Raw genomic sequence first — 20,741 nt, 5'->3', positions numbered from 1 at the left:
GGGTGCGGAGAGAAGCCAGACGTGTGGTCGGTTATCTCAAACGTCCGGCACACGAGACGCCTGTCTGTCTCTGTCGAGGCTTTAATTATGTCCCGTCCCTCTGCTGGGGAGTCATCGTCCTTTCTTCTCACTGTTAATGCCTTTAGCATTACACACACACACACACACACAGACACAAACACACACACACATAAATACACTCCTTCTCCCTCTTTGGAGAGGTGCATGATGAAAGACACTACAAAGCAGAGTAAGGTTTCTCTGTGCGTCTGTGTGTGTATGTGCATGGTTGTGTCTATGGAAAAGCTGAGCCTATCATCTGGTAAAGGAATAATATGTGAGGACTTATCCTCTCCTCTCCCAGTGCTCTCTCTCTCTCTCTTTCTCTCTCTCTCTCTCTCTCTCTCTCTCTCTCTCTCTCTCTCTCTCTCTCTCTCTCCATCTCTCTTTCTGCCTCTCAGCACTTTTTTAAAACCCTTAACTATCAGAGTTTCTGTTTGTCTGATTCTTTGAATGGATCCAGCTCATCATCTATTATTGTCACTCGAGCCTCAGTCATGCTGCTTTTTATTTTCTCTCCAGTGTTCTGGGCAGCTACAGACCTCCGTCATTTGCAGTTTCCATCTGCAGCCATGTTTGTTTTAAACTTGTCATTTGACTCCTTACTGGAAATTCAGTAGCAGCTGTTCACACAGTGCTATTTTTTTTTTCTCCGCTGTTCCATTCTTAACAGATTAAAGAATGCAACGCAAGTATTCTTGTAAATGAGAATCTCTTACACCTTGTTTTATGAGTACATGAATGCAGAAACTAATCACATTTCCCATAATCTATGCACTTAAGGCTCCCATTCCTAAATATGAAGATCATGAGTTGTTCCAATGGAGCTGGTCAGTAGATAATGGTAGGAGCCTGGGTGTGGATAGAGGGCATTCGTGGAGGCTGTGAAAGATGAAACATGTGGACCTTGTCGAGGACGTGGATAAAAGTATCGTCTTTTTCCTGCACTCCACAGAAATCAGCAGGAATGCCTACAGTCCATTATTTAACCACAAGGCCGCAGCTAATTGCTTCAGTGTGTGCGTGTGTGTGTGTGCACTTGTGCGTGTGTGTGTGCGTGACATAAGAAACCAGCGGTTGGGAAAAATGAACAATCGACGAGTCCTGCTGAATTTCATATGGTACAAATGCTTCGAGTCTATACCCCCCCACCGACCCGAGACGAAAAGAAAAGAAAATAACAATGTTGCCTTGACATCAGTGTGGACGTTTGGTGACCTATGGACCAGCAATAAAGAAATAAGGTTTTCTTTTAATTATCAAAGCAAAAACAGGGAAAAGTAGGACACTTGTAAAATAAATTACTTTATGGACTGTTTGTCCTTTATTGAGTTAGTCTTATTACTTCCACTGAGAATAGTCACCCAAGCATTTAATTGCCAATGACTGCTGTATGTAATTGTAAATTACTTAATTAATAAATTAAGTGTTGAATCTTGAATTAAAGAGCAGAAGTTTATTCTCTATACATGCAATTGTGATGACTCGTATTTCATACATACATACATGGCCAATGCTCTTCTTGAGATTACAATACACACTTAATTCACAAACACATACATCTTATTCCAGTATTACATAAAGAAAACATGAGGAAAAACATAAGAGAAGAAGAGAAGAGAAATCAAACAAAATTTTGAAAACAGCAGTCCCCTTATCAAACCACATTTAAATTCACTCGATCCAGATTTGTATTTTGATCTGCACCAAATTGCACACACTCATAGATTAATGAATGAATCCCTGGGAAATCGGTGAAAATACCAACAACCTGTCTAAAAATGTGAAAGAAAGTAAATGCTATAGGTGCAAAAATACATCCAATAATTTCATGCTCTCCTCACTCACACCTGGAAGTTGGCTCTCCACATTTGAAGGTCTGTGTCCAACTTCCTCTGAGCCACAATCCAACATTCATACCAACATCAGGCTAACATTGGCTAGATGCACAGAGGTGAGTAAATAGGCACGTTTTTTTTCCATCCCTCATTTCTACAAAACACTTAAAAAAATTGCAGGGAAAACTGTCCGAATGTTTACCGTCATATGTTATCCCCATATTTAAATGATTATGGCATCTCCACCTTCCATGCTCTGATGGCTGCCATTTTACGATGAGTTCAAATGTGGCCATTTGTAAAATGCGTAAACACTTGGTTTCCAACATGGCCGAACAACATGTTGTACAAACCGGCTCTGTTCAGCTCCACCCAGCCTTTACAGTGTTAAATACACGTCACATGATCTTTGAGTGAAGGAAATGTTCCTAAAATCCAGATACCAGAGGTTTAGCTGCCAAAGCACATCAAATCAATAACAGCTACTGGGCTGCTTAAGAAAATAGAATTAGTGGGTTGAAGTGAAATGGGGAGACTTTAGAGCTGGAAGGTACAGTTCCACCTCTTGGAAGCTGGAGGTTGACTATGTACCAGAGCCAGTGAAGATATGTGGCGAGTGGCTAGGACTCAAGGAGGTAGAAAGAAGTGTGCGACCGAGGAGGTGCAGGAATACAAAATCAAGAAATCTGTAGGTTCCATTAGAGGTCATTGGGTTGGGAGATAGAGCATCTTGGAGGTACAGTAAGTTGATTAATGTGGAAGCGGGGAATTGGGAGCGCAGGGCTACGGAAAGGAGAAGTTTAGTCTGTTCTATCAATTACATTTCTGGAATGCGCCTGTGGAGGCGTGGCCGTCTGAGCCGGAGGAGGGTATAACCGGGCTCAATGATAGAATAAACAGACCAAGAGTGGGAGGTTTGGGGTAAATGCAGGGGAAAGATTGTTGACATGGAGCCCAAGTAATGAGACTTAAAAGAGGAGAGGGGGAGAGGACTAACACGAAGATAAGAGAGGGGAGGAGAGCAAAAGGATGCAAGAAACGACAGGAGGGACAAGGGGGCGAAGGAATAACAAGGAAAGGGAGAGAGGAGAGGAGGATGGGGGTAGTCCAAAAGAAAAGCAAAGGAAGACAGGAGGAGGATGAGGGATGAGGAGGAGGAGGAGGAGGAGGAGGAGGAGGAGGAGGAGGAGGCAGTGGGGAACAAGACCAAAAGGCTCTTCGGGTTCTCCGGGTTCCTGAGGTTTTATGTTCGTTGTCCCTCATAGTTCCGATAGTCGTTACATAACTGGAAAAGACTGCTGAATCGTTAGGCTGTATATATTGTGTGTGCCAAAACCAACATGCCATGGCCAGGCGACTCATCTGCTGTACACACAGAGAACACAGGCTTCCACACACACACACACACACAGACAGACACACAGACACACACACACACACTGACTGGGACTGATAACTGACTCACACACACACGTAGACAATGGCTTTTCCATCCCATCATCCTGCGTTCAGAGGGTGAAACTTTACTGTTATTTTTATGTTGCATTAAAGAGCCATTTTACACCAGGAATATAGAGGAAAGCTGCCAGATGTAATAATGATATCAAGCTGCTTCAGCTTTGCTGTGTGTGGCAGGTCACACACACACACACACACACACACACACACACACACACACACACACACACACACACACACACACACACACACACACACACACACACACACACACACACAAACAAGAGAAAATGTGATGTGCATTATTGTGAAGTTTTCAATTTAGCTTGTTTGTGCGGTGGACCATATTTTGCAGTCTCTCACCCCGGTTGTTGTTTTTAACATTCCTTGAATCCTCAAATCAGAGTAATTGGCTTCACCCGCTGCAGAGTTACAAGGGAAAAAAAGGAAAAGAAACAGATCATATTTTTCTATATTTTTCTTTGGAAAATACAAACTCGGCCTTTGACTTTGTGCCAGACGTGCCATTCATGGCGGACAGATCATGTGACGGCAGTGGAGGTGCCCCTGGTCTACACCCCTGCTCCCCAGCTACTGAGAGGTCAGGCTGATGCACATCTGGCATTTCCTGTTTCCTCTTCTCCTCATGCCCCCGAGTGATAGCCACACTTACACATACACTTAGACATCTGGGCCCATACAGGGTTATTGTAAACAGCATCAGAATTAACTAGCACACGTGCACGTGCACGTGCACGCGCGCACACACACACACACACATGCATTCATGCATGGTTCAACAGGTATTCCTGCTACTAATGTTTCCATTGGCCTGTAAAAACGTCCAGCTGCCATCAACTCTGTAGACAGACAAAAACAGATGAAGTGGAGGGGTGGCAGCAGATGATGAGAAAACCAAATGAAATATGATGTAAAGAAAGAAATGGAGAAAGAATGAGACACAAAAATAGAGAGGCTGACAGAGAACAAGAGAGACAGACGGAGAGACAGAAGGTGAAGAAGGGAGAAGAAGGAGGGGGAGACAATCTTTGCATCTCAGAGCTGACCAACTCTTTCCACTCCTGTGGATGCTGTGCAGTGTGCACTAATATGCGTGTGCGCGTGTGTGTGTGTGTGTGTGTGTGTGTGTGTGTGTGTGTGTGTGTGTGTGTGTGTGTGTGTGTGTGTGTGTGCGTGTGTGTGTGTCTGAAGCCATAGGCAAGATGGGGGGACAGAATGGTGCCGTATGGTTTTCATAACTCTCTGAGGGTGTTCAATTCAGACACACAGACACGCACAGACACACACACAGACACACACCACACCCCCTCCCCCTCCCCCCCACCCCCCCAACCCGTCAACCCCTCCAGCCCTCTCTAATACACTCACACACACTTTACCAGCCCCCTCTTCCAAAAACACACAATTCTTTTTCCTCTACGTAGCCCCCCCTCCCTTCCACCCTCCCCCATCTTTCTCTCTTTCTGAGGTTCAGTCAGAAAACCAACTTTGCAGAGGCAAGAAAAGCCCCGGCAGGATCAGACACAGGAGAGGATTGGTCATTGAAACTCATCAGTTTCATTCAGGACTCTAATTAGAACCTTTTGGATGCAACTGGGGAGATTTGTCCATTCAACAATTTTGAACTCGGAACTCTATTGATACTTCACTGGACTTTATTTTGACCATATTGGGCTGTATTGGACCATCAAGGCTGTGCCACCGTTCTGTGTTGGTTTATATTAGTTTGGAAATCGATCTCACTTTGGCTGCAGTGCTGATGAATGGAGTTTGACTGATTCTGCACCGTAGGACTGTCTGCCGAAAGGTTTGAGTAATCAGGCATCAATTTTGGACTAATCTGTCTCAGATTACTATTAGACCAGATTATTTATTTAAACACACAAACAGGGTAGAAAAGTCAACATTGGCAAGTTGCAGTTAACTTAAGTGAAGCGGTTGAATTTTGGTCAGATTTGTTTGGACAGGAGGCCAGAAAAGATAGTCACCTACATTTATTAGGTTATTTATTTTGACAGTAAGGCTGTGGCACTCATTTGAATGTTGGTCTAGTTAAAAACTCATGTCTCGGTGGAGGATGCAAAAGACCAGGAGCAGTAGCAGCTGCAGCAGCATGAGTCTCCTGTGTGTCCTGCTGCTGACCATCTATCTGGCTCCTGGAAGCCAAGGCCAGAGGCTTAGGGAGACGGATGGGGATCAGCAAGGAGCCAGGGCTCAGCTGGCAGAGGAAGACGCAGTCTGCCACCAGGAGGGATGCTACGCGGTCTTCCTCCAGAAGAGGGCCTTCAGGGAGGCTGGGAGGAGCTGCCGGGAGCGAGGTGGGACCCTGGCAACCATGCATACCCGTGAGGCAGCGGGTGTGGTCCATGAGCTGCTGTCGGCTATGGAGTTGCAGGGGACCAGGTCAAGGCTTCGTCTCTGGATCGGGCTGCACAGACCTCCACGCCAGTGTTCAACCACTCGACCACTCAGAGGATTCGTCTGGGTCACAGGCAAAGACTCACTTTTTTGACATTTGACCCCTCACTGTGATATTGACCCTCATCACCACATATCTGACATCTTATTGGGTTTTTAAAAGTAAGGGCAGAGAGAGAAAAATAATTAACAATTTCAGTTTCTCAAGTTTCTGACAGTGATCTAAAGGAAAATCTCAGTGTAACTGAGGCTGAATCTGGTCAGAAACTCACCACTTAGAGAATTACCATCTTGACATAACTGTTTCTGACAGTGTTTCCAGTCAAAATGTCCCCTCTCTAAACTCTTTGTCAGACTTTGGTAGAGGGGCCGGCCTCCAGAGCTCCATACTAGATGGTTATTACATTAACTACTTTTGTTTCACCGAGACAGAGCTGGCGCGACAGGGGAGGCTCTAACCCCCCCTTGACCTCACTATTACCTCTCAACCTGATTTAGTCATCACACAAACCTCTCCCACTAAAAACCAGATGGGTATTTTATCACTCAATGTGTCTTCAGTCAGAGAAGACACAAACGTCTGATGAGGTATGTGGCTGGATTAGTTTACCCAAATTATAAAAAATTGTTTCACACCCATCCTTTATAGCAACTAGCCATATTCACAGATATTTTTTAATTTGTTTCATTTTTATTTGATTTTATTTTTACCACTGAGAATAATGAGATAAATTCAATCTGGCAAAAGTAAAGTTTTTATGGGGCAGCATGCCCAAACCCAAACCCAAATATTGATATTGAATTCTATACAATATGATAAAATCCACAATGCATCATGAAACTTTAGTACTTTATATAGACGCTAGCACCACTTTAGGAAGGAATAAACAAGTTTCTGAAATATTTATTACTGCCTACTTGTTAGCACAATACAAAAAAACCTGCTCATTTTGGTGGCAGCATAACCCTATATTCACCAATGACAGAAATAGAGGGGCTATAGAATAGTATTGCTATAAAAATTATTTTACTTTAATATCTATTTATGCAGGATTTTTTAATATATAGAGTTATGGTGAGTCCTAGTGGCAATATCAAAAACAGACAATGTCTCTGAGAGCAACACATAGCCTTCTGCTACACTTCCACCCCCACTGAATTAAACTCATAGTAAGGCTGTCACTTTTTATTCAAAATTCAAACATTAATTTAAGGGGTAATAAAGTATTTGTCTTTATTTTCCAATAGGAGACCAGGATGGCCAGTTCACCAACTGGCTCCGTGAAGACACCCCCGGGACTTGTGCCGCCCCTCGCTGTGTGGCCATGGCGGTCCACACTTCAGAGGGTGGACGTGACAGCAGCGACAACTTCCGGTGGCTCGATGGCTCCTGCGCGCTGCCGCTGGATGGATATGTTTGCCAGTACAACTACAGAGGAATGTGTCCACCGCTGGAAGACGAGGGTAACGGTCCAGCTGTTTACACCACCCCATTTCACCTTGTCAGCACCCTGCTGACTCATGTGCCCTATGGGTCTGTAGCTGCTCTGCCGTGTCCTGCAGACAGTTCGGACCCGGATGCTCCTGCTGAGCAAACCATACTGTGTATGGAGAGAGATGACAAGACAGTGGGCTGGTCCAGGGATGCCCCGCTCTGCTCTTTCAGTGCAGCTCCAAAGAACCAGGACTGGTGTAGCGGGGATCATGGATGTGACCACTTCTGCCAAAACACAGATAACGACTACTACTGCTACTGCTCTGAGGGCTTTACAATAGATGAGGATGGATACAGCTGCAAGCCCGACCCTCTCAGCCCAACTGATCCCCCTGAGTTGCCCTCCGACTCCGCTGGTCCCACCGACCAAACCCACATGAGTGAGGCCTGCTTGAAGATGGGGTGCGAGTACAACTGTGTGGAGACACAGCGGGGCAAACGCTGCACGTGCCCCCCGGGTTACCAAATGGGCCCAGATGGACGCAAATGTACTGACGTAGACGAATGCCGGCAGCAGCCATGCCCGCAACACTGTGTCAACATCCCAGGCACCTTCCACTGCACCTGCCACTCTGGCTACCAGCAAGACGATGAGGGTGAGTGCGTGGACGTCGATGAGTGCCTCGATGAGGGCAGCTGTGAAGGCACTTGTGAAAACACTGTGGGTTCCTTCACATGCCTTTGTAACCCTGGGTATAAAATGGTCAGCGGAGGAGAGTGTGTGGATGTGGACGAGTGTGTGGGGGAGTCGCCCTGCCAGCAACAGTGTCTGAATTATATGGGAGGGTACCAGTGTTACTGTGACAATGGCTATGACCTGCAGACAGATGGACTTACTTGCCTGCCTTCACCAGATGATGAAGAATATTCCACTCTGACCCCTGACCCAAGCGACCCGGCTCACATATCAGATATGGACCCTGACCACGATAATCCATGGTCCACTTCTTTCACCCCGGATCCAAACTTTGAAGCTGAAACTAACTTTGACGTTTTATGGTTTACGGAAGCCCCTGAAGGACTCTCTCCTGACCTGGCTCAAGGGGGAGACAATCACTTGAACCAATGGGATGCCCTGTCACCGAAGCAATATCAGACGGCCCCGTCCCCCACGCAAAAATACAACACGGGCAATGAAATCGATAATGAGGCTAAGACAGGAGGTAGAGAGGCTGATGGTGGGGTGGGAACTGAGACTGAAAATGGGGCCGCCACTGGGAATGGGGACAGATCTAAGATGGACAGTGCAGAGGATGTCAGCGGCACGGAGGAGGTGGGAGATGAATCCGCTGCGGGTAAACAGAAACATGACAAGAGCTGGCTGCTGGTTGCCCTGCTGGTGCCTCTGTGTGTGTTCCTTGTAGTGATGCTGGCCTTGGGGATTGTCTACTGCACCAGCTGTGCGGTGGACAAGAGCCTGAGCTTCTCAAACTGCTATCGCTGGGTACTCCCTACACCGCCTCCTGACAGGAGGAATGGCAAAACCCAAGCATGAACCCTAAAATAAACAAACGAAGAAGCACATGCACACACACACACACAGATGTGCTGAATGTCCAGATGTCTGTTAACATTTCTCTTATGGTACAGGACTGGTCATCGAAGCTACCATTTGGATATAGTACAGCTGACCGGCTTCGCCCTCATCAAGGAAAACTTAATTCTTTCTGCTGCACACTCTCTGTAAATAATTCACTCTTTCATCATGTTTTTAAAATTCAATAAAACCATGAAACTGGCGAAACACTGTGTGGTTTGTAAGCCTATCTAACTTATGAAAGAAAACACTTTTCGAAATCAAGGGGAAAGTGTGTGGAAAGAATGTGTGGTTATGGCTTTATGGCTCCGTGTGTGCAAAGAAAACGAAGAATTTTCCAAATTTTCTCTTTAAGAAGGAACAAAAAATGGGGGAAAGGAAAGACAGACAAATGCACTTCAGTTTCCTTCATTGTGAATACTCGCCTCTATGGTGGCTGATGTTCTAGGCTCTAGTGATTCCATTTCGTGTTGTCTTCTGTCAGGGGCATCCAGGAATTGTAAGAACTGACAGTTTAACATAATGAATTAAATCATGAAAAAAAAAAAAAAAAAGGCACTGAGGTCTCATGGTTCATGGGTTTAAGGTTATCCCTGAACCCTAGGGATAGGATAACCCTAACCAATGGACTTCCAAGTAGTCTGCAAACATCCTCATGAAGCAGGAACTGTTTGTTCTTGTTAGTGGCAGGAATTGGAGCGACAGAAAATTATGTAAGGCATTAAATGACTTTAGCCTAACATGAGCAGGATTACAGAGCATGCTGAAGTGGTGGAACAGAGCGGACACCTTTGAATATGAGGAAGAGGAATGATGAGGGAAATCTAACAAACCTGAATACAATTGAAGTAAATGGCGACCACTTATTCAAATGTAAAAAAAACACATAAACTACGATACTCACAAGTTCTTAGTAACTAGTAGGAGGATAACAGGGGATATTTAGGCTTAAAACATGGTGTAAATGATTCCATTTCGAGTCAAATTTGAATGTCGGGCCTTACGGACACTTGGATGACACCACAGGAGCAGAATGGAGGCTTTTTCTGTTTTGCTTTTTTTTATGGTTGAAGAAGTGATCTCCATTTACTTCAATTGTTTTGGATTTGGCTGCAACTCTGTTTACCCCTGAAACTCCAAACGTGTTTTGTGGACTCAAACACTTCACCCGCTCCTCCATCGCCAAAGAGGTGAGTAGATAATGAGTGAATGTTCATTTTTGGGTGAACTATCCTTTTAAGCCTCAACAAGGAAGAAGCAAGAAGAGACGACTTTATTCCCACCGGAGGTGAGCGCTGACCCGCCCCCTACCCTGCCTCTGATTGGCTCACCTTGAGTTTCTGACACTCACCGTAACCAATCACAGGTCTTCAAGCCAAAACCAGAGACCAACCAACGAAGGCAGTGAGTACTCGCCAATTAGAAGCAAAGGTAAAGAGGCGGGTCGTCACTCACCTCGGGTAGACAGAAAACAAGGATGTAAGAAGAAGTAGATCCAGCAGGTGGCGGTAATGCGCCTTGACGTCAGTTTGAACCCGACAATAAGAAGAAGAAGAGACTTGAGACCACAGGAAGATAAAAGTGACCTTTTCCAGACGAACACGTTTGTGGCCTCTGTTGCTAACGTGTCTCGTTCAGAGGTAAAAAATGTTAAAACTGCTCCAAAGATGGAAAAAGTGTTCGACGAGGATGGGATTCGAACCCACGCGTGCAGAGCACAATGGATTAGCAGTCCATCGCCTTAACCACTCGGCCACCTCGTCGCGTGTCCGTGCATGGATAAACCTGCGGTATTTATTCCAGTCAAAGAGAAAATTTTCAACTATAGCTGATATCGCATTAGGAGCTGTTATGTGATCCGTAGCATCTACTTTAGAGCTCGTGTGTTTGACTTTGAACGTCGATATATTGCTGCGATGATATTCGTGCAGTCCGGCGACGCTACTGGTTCAACCAGCTGTCAATCACAGTATCCGAGCTGCGATTGGTCGAGGGGCGGGCTGGTTTTTGAATGGATGCAGGAAGTGTGCAGCGTGAGACTGCAATTTGACTTTAGCTCTTCCAGGAAATCACGGTAACAAGCTGTTGAGTTTATTTTAACATTTATACCTGTTCAAACGCCCTGAATAGCAGCCGGGCGTGTACAGGAAGAGGTTAAATTGTATTTTCTGCCTGATGCTTTGCTCACAGAAGTCGTGGTTGGTGCGTTTAAACGCTACAAACGCAGCAGCCGGCTTAGCATGCACGCTAGGAGCTAATGTTAACACTGAGCTGAGCAGTCGTTGAGCGTCTGAACGCTGTTTATTTAAATGTGAGGTTTTATTGTTGTCCCGCTGTTTGTAGACTCGTGGTTCTAAACACGTTGCTCTCGGTCTGCAGCTCGTTCTCTGCAACCTTTTCTAATTTTGGTTTTTTTTAATGAAAAGTGTAAAAGAAACCTGGCCTCGGTGATTTACTACTCTCACGGTTCAGTTACGTTTATTTCTATTGGACACTGTCTGCTGGCAGGTGTTTCACTTCTGTCTGAGTCCCAACAGTTTTGCGTGTTAACTTACCTCCTTGATGCTGTAACTGTATCCTGACAGTGTCAACACTTCAGTTCATCGTCTGTCTCTTCAGAGCTGTCAAGAACCATAAGAAAACCCCACCTTTAACAAAACAAACATCAGAATCCATTAATGAATCTGTATCAGTGATTGAAATATTATTGTTGTTAGATTAGTCAGTGGACAGTAACTTATTTCTCATCTAATGTCATTTAATGATTGATTATGACTTAGTACTTATTCTTGTATCTAACCAATTTTCAATGTATTTGTATTGGGGTATGTTAAATAACAGCTCACTGTATAATACAGTACAGTTCAACAGCATCTAAAACAAGTCAACACCTATTTAAAACAGTTACCAGGAAACAGGATTAGTTCATTTTTCATGAAGGGAGGGACTTTTGTATTACTACAGCTACCGTTACTTATTAAATTGGCAACTGCTGAGTAAACTAATGAGCTATTTCCATAATGATAGATAAAGATAACGCGTGTTTGTACAATAATCAGGCTGCTGAACCTGCTGCAGACAGGCAGAGCTCATGGTGTCAAAAAACAACAGCCACTTTTTTTCCTTTTCTCATATTCTACTAAACATATACTTCCTTCCTTCTCTTTCTCCTCCCCCCCCCATCTTAATTCAGTTCCTTATCAACGTCGGTGAACCTCTGTCTGAAGATGGTGGACTCTCAGTACTACCTCCCGAATGACATTGGCATCTCTGCACTTGACTGTGGGGAGGCCTTCCGCTTGCTTTCACCCCAGGAGAAGATGTACTCCCACTACCTGTCGCGTTCCGCCTGGTACGTTACTAATCTGTATATGTTGCAAGTTGAAGTCAATACTATTGACATAAACAAATCAATAGGTTTTAATGGAATGGGTACTGCGAAAAAGCAATATCCCACCTGATCAAAAAACTGTCGCCTGTCTTAGGTATGGTGGTCTTGCAGTGTTGCTGCAGACGTCCCCTGAATCGGCGGACATCTTTGTCCTGCTGCAGAAAATCTTCAGGAAGCAGACACCTTCACAGCTGGCACAGGTCGCCACAGCAGCTGGACTCAGCTCTGAGGAGTACCAGGTACACCGTCTAGTAATCTGTGGCTGTTTCTCCTCCTGTCTTAGCTCACTCTTTCATCCTCAACCAAATACAGACTCATGGAAAGTTTTTGCCACATACTTAAAATACTTAAATACTTTTTTCTTGTTTTTCACATGTAGGCCTTCTTGGTGTATGCAGCAGGTCTGTATGCCAACATGGGAAACTACAAGTCTTTTGGTGACACAAAGTTCATCCCAAATCTGCCTCAGGTAAGAAGACCTGCTGTCTCATATGTAAAACCCACTCCTGCTTTGTGAACAGTTTTATAGGTGGTGGACACAAAAAGCACCTGTACAGTCTTCTGATACTACAAGAACACCATTAAACACCTTAAATGTGTCAATATAAGCTTCAGTGTATGATCCATAATGCTTCTTTACTGCTGCAATATATTTTGAAGCCCTCTTCATCTGTGGTATGTCCACCCAGGACAAGCTGAAAGCTCTGGTGAAGGCCAGCCAGGCATTTCAGGACCAGCCCACTGAGATGGAGGCGCTGTGGAACAGCTGCTCGTGTCTTCTCTACTCTCTGGAAGACAGACAGAAACAACTGGGTCTGGGTGACAAGGTGGGTTCAGTGCAGAGTTCAGCCAGCTTGGACTGAATCATTTTTGCCTGTTTAACAAAAAGGTTTGTTTTAAGTTTTCAAGACTTGACATATTTGATTAGTTAAATTCTGCACACTGCTTTAGGGCTGGCATTAGTGGCGTTTTGTCTCTGTAGCAGGTATTTCCTGTTTCATTTATTAAATGTTACCCGTGTCAGACTTTGAACGTTTCAAGTCACAGGTCCAACTGTCGACAGGCTGGTGTTTTCAGATTGGCTGCCAACCACACCATTGCCACACCTCAAATTTCCAGTGAGCAGAACAAGTGACCTGCCTCTCTGACCCCATGATTAATGCTTTTTTCTTCTCTTTAGGGAATCACCACTTACTTCTCAGGAAACTGCTGCTTGGAGGATGCTGAGCTGGCTCAGAAGTTCCTTGACTCAAAGGTAAAGTGAATTCACCCCCACATCCAATACTCTTGCTGCCACCATTCTTGTCCATTTCTCCTGTAACATGTAAGCTTTTCTCTCATGTTGTTGATTTTGGCTGAAGCCTGACTTATAATATTCCTTTTATCTCTCTTGCATTTTGATGGCTCGTCCTGTCTTTGTGTTTTGTCCTGCTCTTGTCGTGTATATTTCAGTCTAATTTGACTTGTGCTGTGTTTACTCTAGAAACTTTCGGCATACAACACACGTCTTTTCAAGAGGGACAATGGAGGGAAAGCCTGCTATGAGGTGCGCTTGGCCTCAGCTGTGCAGAAAGGTAAGAATTGTAGAGAGACGTAAACTGAGTTTCACATGAGAATCAGAATAATATTTATAACTATCAGCAACTATCACTAACCATGTTTATGTGTATATGTGAACTTGTATCACATCATGTTAGTCCTCATGTTGTATCAAAGACATTCTACCCTGTGATCTCAAATACACAACTATTACTGACAATTGAATTTGGAGAAAGTTGACGATGCTTTACAGTCTAAATCTTCTCTGCTGCTTCAGATTGTGCTGTGGACGGTGAATGCGAGTCGTCCTGCGGCAGCTTCAGCTTTGAAGACAAAGAGTTCACTGTGAAGAGAGGAGACTACGCTCCTCTCATGGAGAAAGTCAGCTATTACCTCCAACAAGCACAGGTGAGAGATCAGGAAACAAATGGGGTGTGTAGTCCATGTTTAGTCTGTGCTCCCAAAAATTCTGTTGAGTACTACAGGAACAAATTCACCAGAATATGAAGTTTAACAATATAAATGTATCCAAGTTTCCTAGAAACAGTTTCCTCTGCCACCTTTCCACTTTCATATTATCTTTCTGTTTCCAAATTTTCGACACAGGGCTACGCTGCCAATGAGAACCAGAGAAAAATGCTGGAAGAGTATGAACGCAGCTTCACCCTTGGCTCAGTTGAAGCCCACAAAGAAGGCTCTCGCTTTTGGATCAAAGACAAAGGACCAATTGTTGAGAGGTGAGTCCACTGAGCCAAAGTAACATCTACTGAACATGTGAAGTGAAGGTGGCTCCATTATTTAGTGCCTGCTTAATTCCAAACGGATCTTGGAAATGAAACCTCAGAACTCATAATTTGAAAGAACCGTTGATGTCTTTACATGCGATAAAAAAGCATTTTAACATTGTGTTATATTATATTTATGAAAGATGGAGTTAATGCAGAAAACAAACCTGTTGTTGTGTATAACTGAAACCAAAGTGTGCAGCTGGAAGATCTGTGGACTTTGCTATTTGATTATATGATGCAAGAGGACTCTTTATTTAAACTAGTAGTTCATTGCAGGTTTCTAAACATGCCAGTTTGGACTGGGCTGTTTGTTTCGCCTGTGGTTATCATGGTTGCAGTTTTCTTTCTGAAACCGTAAAAGTGACTGAAGACAGGCTGCACAAAGAGCTGTTCGCCTGTTTATTCAAAGTTCAATGAAGCTGGGCTCAGTGCACAGAACCTGAACTGGAGAATCAGTTGTCATTGCTGTTGTCGTGATCAACAATTGCACTTGTGTTGATGAGTCCCAGCAGCAGCTGCTGCTACGGAGTACTGGTTGCCTGTTTATTCAAAACATGTCCAAATATATTAAACACATCACCAGGTGCATGTGAAAGCAGTGATGCAACAAACCAGTCAACTAGAAAAAAGCCAAATATAGACATTCAAATATATAAACATAAGACGGTGAGGAATTATTGTCTTATCAATCTGTCACTTCCTTGTAGACCAAACCTTCATTCGTAATATTTCTTGGTTGTTGACCTTTGCATCTGCTGTTTAATCAATCTCTATTGTGTAAATCACCTGATCCTTTCTCCCTCTGCCCTTTATTCCCTATGACACCTCCTTCTCTTCTTCTCTCAGTTACATAGGTTTCATAGAGAGCTACAGAGACCCATTTGGCTCCAGAGGAGAGTTTGAAGGTAACGCTGCACTGACTGATGATAGTGAGACTCTGGACCTCTCCAGGTTTTATGGCTGTGATACAAAGTTGAAGACTATTGGGGAAATATTAACCTTGTCACTTAGCAACTAAAACACTTAACCACATATACAAAAATAATTTAATTTAAATTAAATTTAAATCTTCATCACAATTTAGTGTTAAAAAAGAAAATGAGTGAATGCTGCTAGCCAACCATTGTCAATATGTAATTGTTTTTAATATAAAATGTAGCTTTACTCACTTTCAAAGAGAGCAGCTCATGTGTGAATGAATAAAAGATGGTGTACAGAATGTCTACATAATTCATAATGCAGGAGGGTTCATATTTCATAGTCTTTATTGATTCTTTTTTTAAAGGAGTATGATTTTTCTTGAGTTTTGTGATTTAGTTTCTGATTCGTCGTTAGGGTTGTGGGTTTTTTATTCTTCTTAATTCCGGTCTTGTGGTTTCACTTCCAGGTTTTGTTGCTGTGGTGAACAAGGCGATGAGTGAGCGTTTCGCGAAGCTGGTGAGCTCAGCGGAGGTCTTGCTTCCTGAGCTGCCTTGGCCCAGGGAGTTTGAGAAGGACATTTTCCTTAAACCCGACTTCACCTCGCTGGATGTTCTCACCTTCGCTGGCAGTGGAATACCAGCTGGCATCAACATCCCCAACTGTACGTGCACTGAGATGTCAGACGCTGTTGAAAAGCTTCACATTTACCCATTTCACATGGTTTTAAATTGTGAAATTACTGTGCGGTATTACACTTACATAGTGTTTGTGTGTGTTTTTGTACAGACGACGACATCAGACAGTCAGAGGGCTTTAAAAACGTGTCGCTAGGCAACGTGCTGGCTGTGGCCTACGCTACACAGAAAGAAAAACTCACCTTCCTGCAAGAGGAAGACAAGGTAACACACTAGCCTGTTTCTTACACAACTGCTCTTGTCTGTCACACACTCCAATCCTTTGTGTTTGTGTGTTGTTGCTCTAGGATCTGTTTATCAAGTGGAAGGGCCCATCGTTCGAGGTGCAGGTTGGACTTCATGAGCTGTTGGGCCATGGAAGCGGCAAACTGTTTGTCAAGGTTAGTCGAACATATGGTTTTATATCCTGTAAATGGAATTGTGATACATTACATGGGAATATTGTGATTCTAATTTATTGTGTAAGTGTTCTCTGTGGCTGTACATTGTGTAGTTGATACTGTCTACTGATGGAAAACAGTTCACTGACTGTGGTCGCGTGTCCATTAAAGTGAAGTGATGTCAGCACCACAGAATTAGGCTGCACCATTTGTGGTCACATGAATGTTAAATACCACATACACAAGCAATTAGCTGAAAACAACAACCACAATGTTAAGTTAGAAAATGTCTGTTGCCCTTAACTTTCCATGTTATGTTAAGGAAAGAAATTTAAACAGTATACAGTCAGCAACATTTAAATGCAGTCCATTTACCACTTACTGGGACCTGGACAACTAGGGTTGTAAAATCTAAATCGGGATTGGTGTGTTTTTATTTACGAAGGATGACGAAGGCAAGTTCAACTTCGACCAAAACAAGGTGATCAACCCAGAGACTGGAGAACCGGTGAGTTTTTCTTTTGTGTGTGTACATTTACCTGCTCACTGCACAGACAGAACGTAATTCCAGTGTTTCACTTTGCATCCAGCTGGTGAACAAGTGACTGATAAGTGTGAGCTTGTCTTTCAGGTGTCCAGTTGGTATCGGGGCAGCGAGACGTGGGACAGTAAATTCTCCACCATCGCCTCCTCTTATGAAGAATGCCGCGCCGAGTGTGTCGGACTCTACCTGTGTCTCATCAAGAAAGTACTCAGGTATGTGTTGAATAGTTTATAAACCCTCCTCAACCTGTATCTCTGTACATTTGAAATGTATAAGTAACAGAGAGAAGTGTGCACAATGGATGCTGACAGGGGCGGCAGAAGAGAACACACCTCTTCCATCTCTCAGGAACAGAATGAGGACAAAGAGGATTTTTTAAATTTTTTTTATCCCAGCCATCGTCAACCCGTTTACGTTTGAGCTTCTGCCAGCCGACAGAGTTGTTGACACTGAAGCTGTTTTGCTCAGTGACGTTCAGTTAATCACATCTGGGAAGTTAATGCTGCATTGAATATGTGGCTTTTTAGATGTGAGTGTTATTTATGATGTGAGACTTTGGCCGCATTACCTCAAAATGAATGAAGTATGTCGGCGTGATTTGCTATTGGGTGTGATTTATGTAGCAAGGCGAGCCAATAGAAAATTAAAATTGTAGACTAGAAAATGTTTTTTACACATCAAAGACATAAAAAAACATCTTCATAAAATATAATCCAAAGATTTTGCTGTAGCTTTCAAATCATCCACATCAATTATTGACAAAACAAGTTATGGATCTCATCGCGTCATTTAGGCCCAATCAAATAATCTGAGTGGAGAGGTTATTAGTACTGATAAATCCGGGTGACCAACCTATTTACTGATGTGTCTGTGTGTTTGTGTGTTCCAGTATCTTTGGCCACGAAGGCGAGGACGCCGAGGACGTAGTGTATATCAACTGGCTCAGTATGGTCAGAGCTGGACTGTTGGGCCTGGAGTTCTACACAACTGAGAGCAAGAGCTGGAGACAGGTAATCTCTATAGCCATCTCTCTTTTCTTGGACTCGGCCTGTATTACACTAACAGGCCCACTCCAAACTATTTGTTCATCAAAATTACATATTTAAATGTTTTTTCTGTAAAGAATTCCCCTTAAAATAGCTTAGATTTACTTCTTCCTTCTCCATTTTGTGACTGGAATCAACAAGTTAGTGATCACCTGCACTTAAGGAACCTTTTACAGCTACTGAGCTCCTCCCACAAGTTGACAGGATTGGTTTCTTAGGTTTGTGACATCACAAAGCCTGATTGTTGGAATCCAATTTTTCAGACTGGCATTTGTTTACTCAGTCACGGCGCTGACTGCTTATTTTGCTCATATATATATATATATATATATAGATCTATCTATGTCTTTTATCATATAAAAGCCAAACATGTTTAAAAAGTTCTTGGATTTATAAAGTGACTTTCTGACATTAAAGTATATCATTTACTAAGAAAACTGAAGTGATCACATGATTGATGCAGAATAGTTTGGTAGTTTGACTCTACATCTGCTATGTTGTACACAAAAAGTCATTAGTTTATTCAGTGGTGGTTGTTTGTAAAGTTTTAGTGTGAAATCTTTAAATCTCATGGTAAAGGAACAGCAAAATATTTATAATGTTGTATCAGTCAAATAGTTTATACTTGGATAATTGGCCTGGATAATACAGGCCTTGGCTCACAACCTATAAAATGACTCATAAGTTTCAGTTATGTAGAATATCAGAGACGCATAGTGTCGGGCGATCAGTGTTTACAAGAGACGTCAATGTAGAGACCATTAACCGTCTGTTTCTCACAGCCCGACTGGCTCAGTCTCATGTGTCTGTGTTGTTTTATAATTCAGCTTATAGTATGTCTGCCTCAGTCTAAACATGAGTGTCAGATTGTGTACACACTGTATGTCACATGTGTGCGTTTTGTGCGTCTGTCTCAGGCTCACATGCAGGCTCGTTTCGTGATCCTGGGTGTTCTGCTGGAGGCCGGGGAGGGCCTGGTGGGCCTGGAGGAAGTGACCGGGGTGGACGGCAAGCCCGACGCTCGGATCACACTGGACCGAAGCAAGATCCACACTGTGGGCAAGAACGCCATCCACAGGTTCCTCTGCAAACTGCAGGTAAATCTTTACTTCAATGGTTCGAACAGTAGAGAAAAAAATGTGTTGGCTTTTTTAAAGAAATAAAGCAATATTGTGGAAATAAACTTATTGCACTAATACACTACTGAGAATTCCCTATTATCAAAGTTAGAGCAGAAACTATAAGTTCATTAGTTAACCGACATAGAACTGGTCTGTTTTTGATATTTCAATGATCTTATTAGTCGATTTTTCTTAGTCTTTAATAATAATAGACTGAATGTATTAGACCTCTCAGTTCAGGCTTTGGGAAACAGTGATGGATATTTTCTTATTTTCTGATGTTTTTATAAACTAAACATAATTGTGGTTTAATCAAGACAATCAGCAAATTAATCAATAAATCAGTCAACAAAAAATTAACTACCAACCTCTTTTATTAACATGATTCCACCTGTTTGCAGGTCTTAAAGTCGACCGCGGATGTGGAAGGAGGCCGGGCTCTGTACGCTTTCTACTCCACTGTCAGCGACACCGGCACCCACAACTTCCTGCGTCTTCGGGAGACAGTGCTGCTGAGGAAGGAAGCACGAAAGATGTTTGTCCAGGCCAACACCAAAGTCAACGGTGTGTACTTTTGACCTGTTGTTATGGGGATTATCTCACACTCATAGATGGATAGTACGTAAGCAGGAGCAGCTGTAGCCTCTTGGGTTGATAATTCAGTGTTTGTCTGACTGTGTGGTTTCCAGGGGACAGTGTTGAGCTGGTGGAATATGAAGGCAGCGCGGCAGGATTGATCTGCTCCTTCACCGAGCGCTTCCAGGACGATGCAGAGAAGCTGGAGGCCGACCTTCTGGAGATGAGCAAAAAAGACGCCCCCTGCTGGTGTTGATGGACGTCCCATCCATAGGCTTCAAAAGTTCAGCCAAATGTTATTAGAGAGGTGCTACTTATTGAATGTTTAAAAAAAAACTATAAGAGGACACTTCGATAGAGAGACTAAATTACCACAAACAAAGCCATAACACATTTGTCAAAAGACACCAGCTCATATATTCTTAAAGCACCAGTTCAGTTTAGTACAACAACATCATTCCTTTTGATGAGTTTAGAAAAGTTCTTTTTCTGATAAGAAGTACTGTTAAGTTTCCATTAAACCAGTGCTGCCTGACGGTTACTGCTGGGTATAACAGTCTATTTAAATTACTGTTGGTCACAAATTGGCTTCACAAATCTTCCCAAAATGATCATGAGAAATATTTTGTCTCTACTCACAGTTGACTTTTGGCTAAAAAGGTTCTTTACAACTAGTCCTCTCAGTTAAATGTTTGTCAAGCATCGGCGTTCATGATTATCTGAAAGCTTAAGATGATATTATGGTAACACAAAAACACTTAATGCTTAAAGAATTAAAAGATGAATTGACTGTTCAAAATATTGTTGTTTGGAAGGCCTAAAAAACGTGTACTGAAGAAATGTAGTGTTGATCTACACAATAAAAATTGTTTGATAAGATCTTAGTGGATTTTTTTTTTCTACCAGAGCCACA

At 43.2% G+C, this 20,741-nt stretch overlaps 2 protein-coding genes and 1 non-coding gene across 6 annotated transcripts; 2 read left to right on the top strand and 1 right to left on the bottom strand.

Annotated features, from left to right (window-relative positions):
• Positions 1-4,834: 4,834 nt before the first annotated feature.
• Positions 4,835-9,029, top strand: LOC117773888 (endosialin-like). Of its 2 annotated transcripts, none has more exons than XM_034605716.1 (3): positions 4,835-5,184; positions 5,454-5,869; positions 7,044-9,029. In XM_034605716.1, exons 2-3 carry the CDS (start codon positions 5,455-5,457, stop codon positions 8,783-8,785), a joined length of 2,157 nt encoding a protein of 718 aa, XP_034461607.1. In that variant the 5' UTR covers positions 4,835-5,184; position 5,454; the 3' UTR covers positions 8,786-9,029. The 2 variants fall into 2 exon arrangements, with proteins under 2 accessions (XP_034461607.1, XP_034461606.1); XM_034605715.1 differs by having other exon boundaries at positions 5,430-5,869.
• A 1,305-nt stretch (positions 9,030-10,334) lies between these two features.
• Positions 10,335-20,707, top strand: dpp3 (dipeptidyl-peptidase 3). 3 transcript variants are annotated; one of them, XM_034605711.1, is made up of 19 exons: positions 10,335-10,467; positions 12,021-12,179; positions 12,313-12,457; positions 12,598-12,687; positions 12,908-13,045; positions 13,399-13,473; positions 13,702-13,792; positions 14,035-14,165; positions 14,364-14,494; positions 15,392-15,450; positions 15,933-16,127; positions 16,253-16,365; positions 16,449-16,541; positions 16,987-17,049; positions 17,173-17,297; positions 17,975-18,095; positions 19,049-19,228; positions 19,654-19,816; positions 19,942-20,707. In XM_034605711.1, exons 2-19 carry the CDS (start codon positions 12,055-12,057, stop codon positions 20,082-20,084), a joined length of 2,181 nt encoding a protein of 726 aa, XP_034461602.1. In that variant the 5' UTR covers positions 10,335-10,467; positions 12,021-12,054; the 3' UTR covers positions 20,085-20,707. The 3 variants fall into 3 exon arrangements, with proteins under 3 accessions (XP_034461602.1, XP_034461601.1, XP_034461603.1); XM_034605710.1 differs by having other exon boundaries at positions 10,403-10,617; XM_034605712.1 differs by lacking the exon at positions 10,335-10,467 and adding an exon at positions 10,818-10,901.
• trnas-gcu lies at positions 10,509-10,590 on the bottom strand. The gene has a single exon. It is a non-coding gene; the product is annotated as a tRNA-Ser (tRNA).
• Positions 20,708-20,741: the final 34 nt, after the last annotated feature.

The sequence above is a fragment of the Hippoglossus hippoglossus genome, chromosome 14 (genome assembly GCF_009819705.1).
Source record: "Hippoglossus hippoglossus isolate fHipHip1 chromosome 14, fHipHip1.pri, whole genome shotgun sequence".
NCBI classification, from domain to species: domain Eukaryota; kingdom Metazoa; phylum Chordata; class Actinopteri; order Pleuronectiformes; family Pleuronectidae; genus Hippoglossus; species Hippoglossus hippoglossus.
The sequence above is the reverse complement of the archived record's forward strand: the minus strand, read 5'-3'. Positions and strand labels throughout refer to the sequence as shown.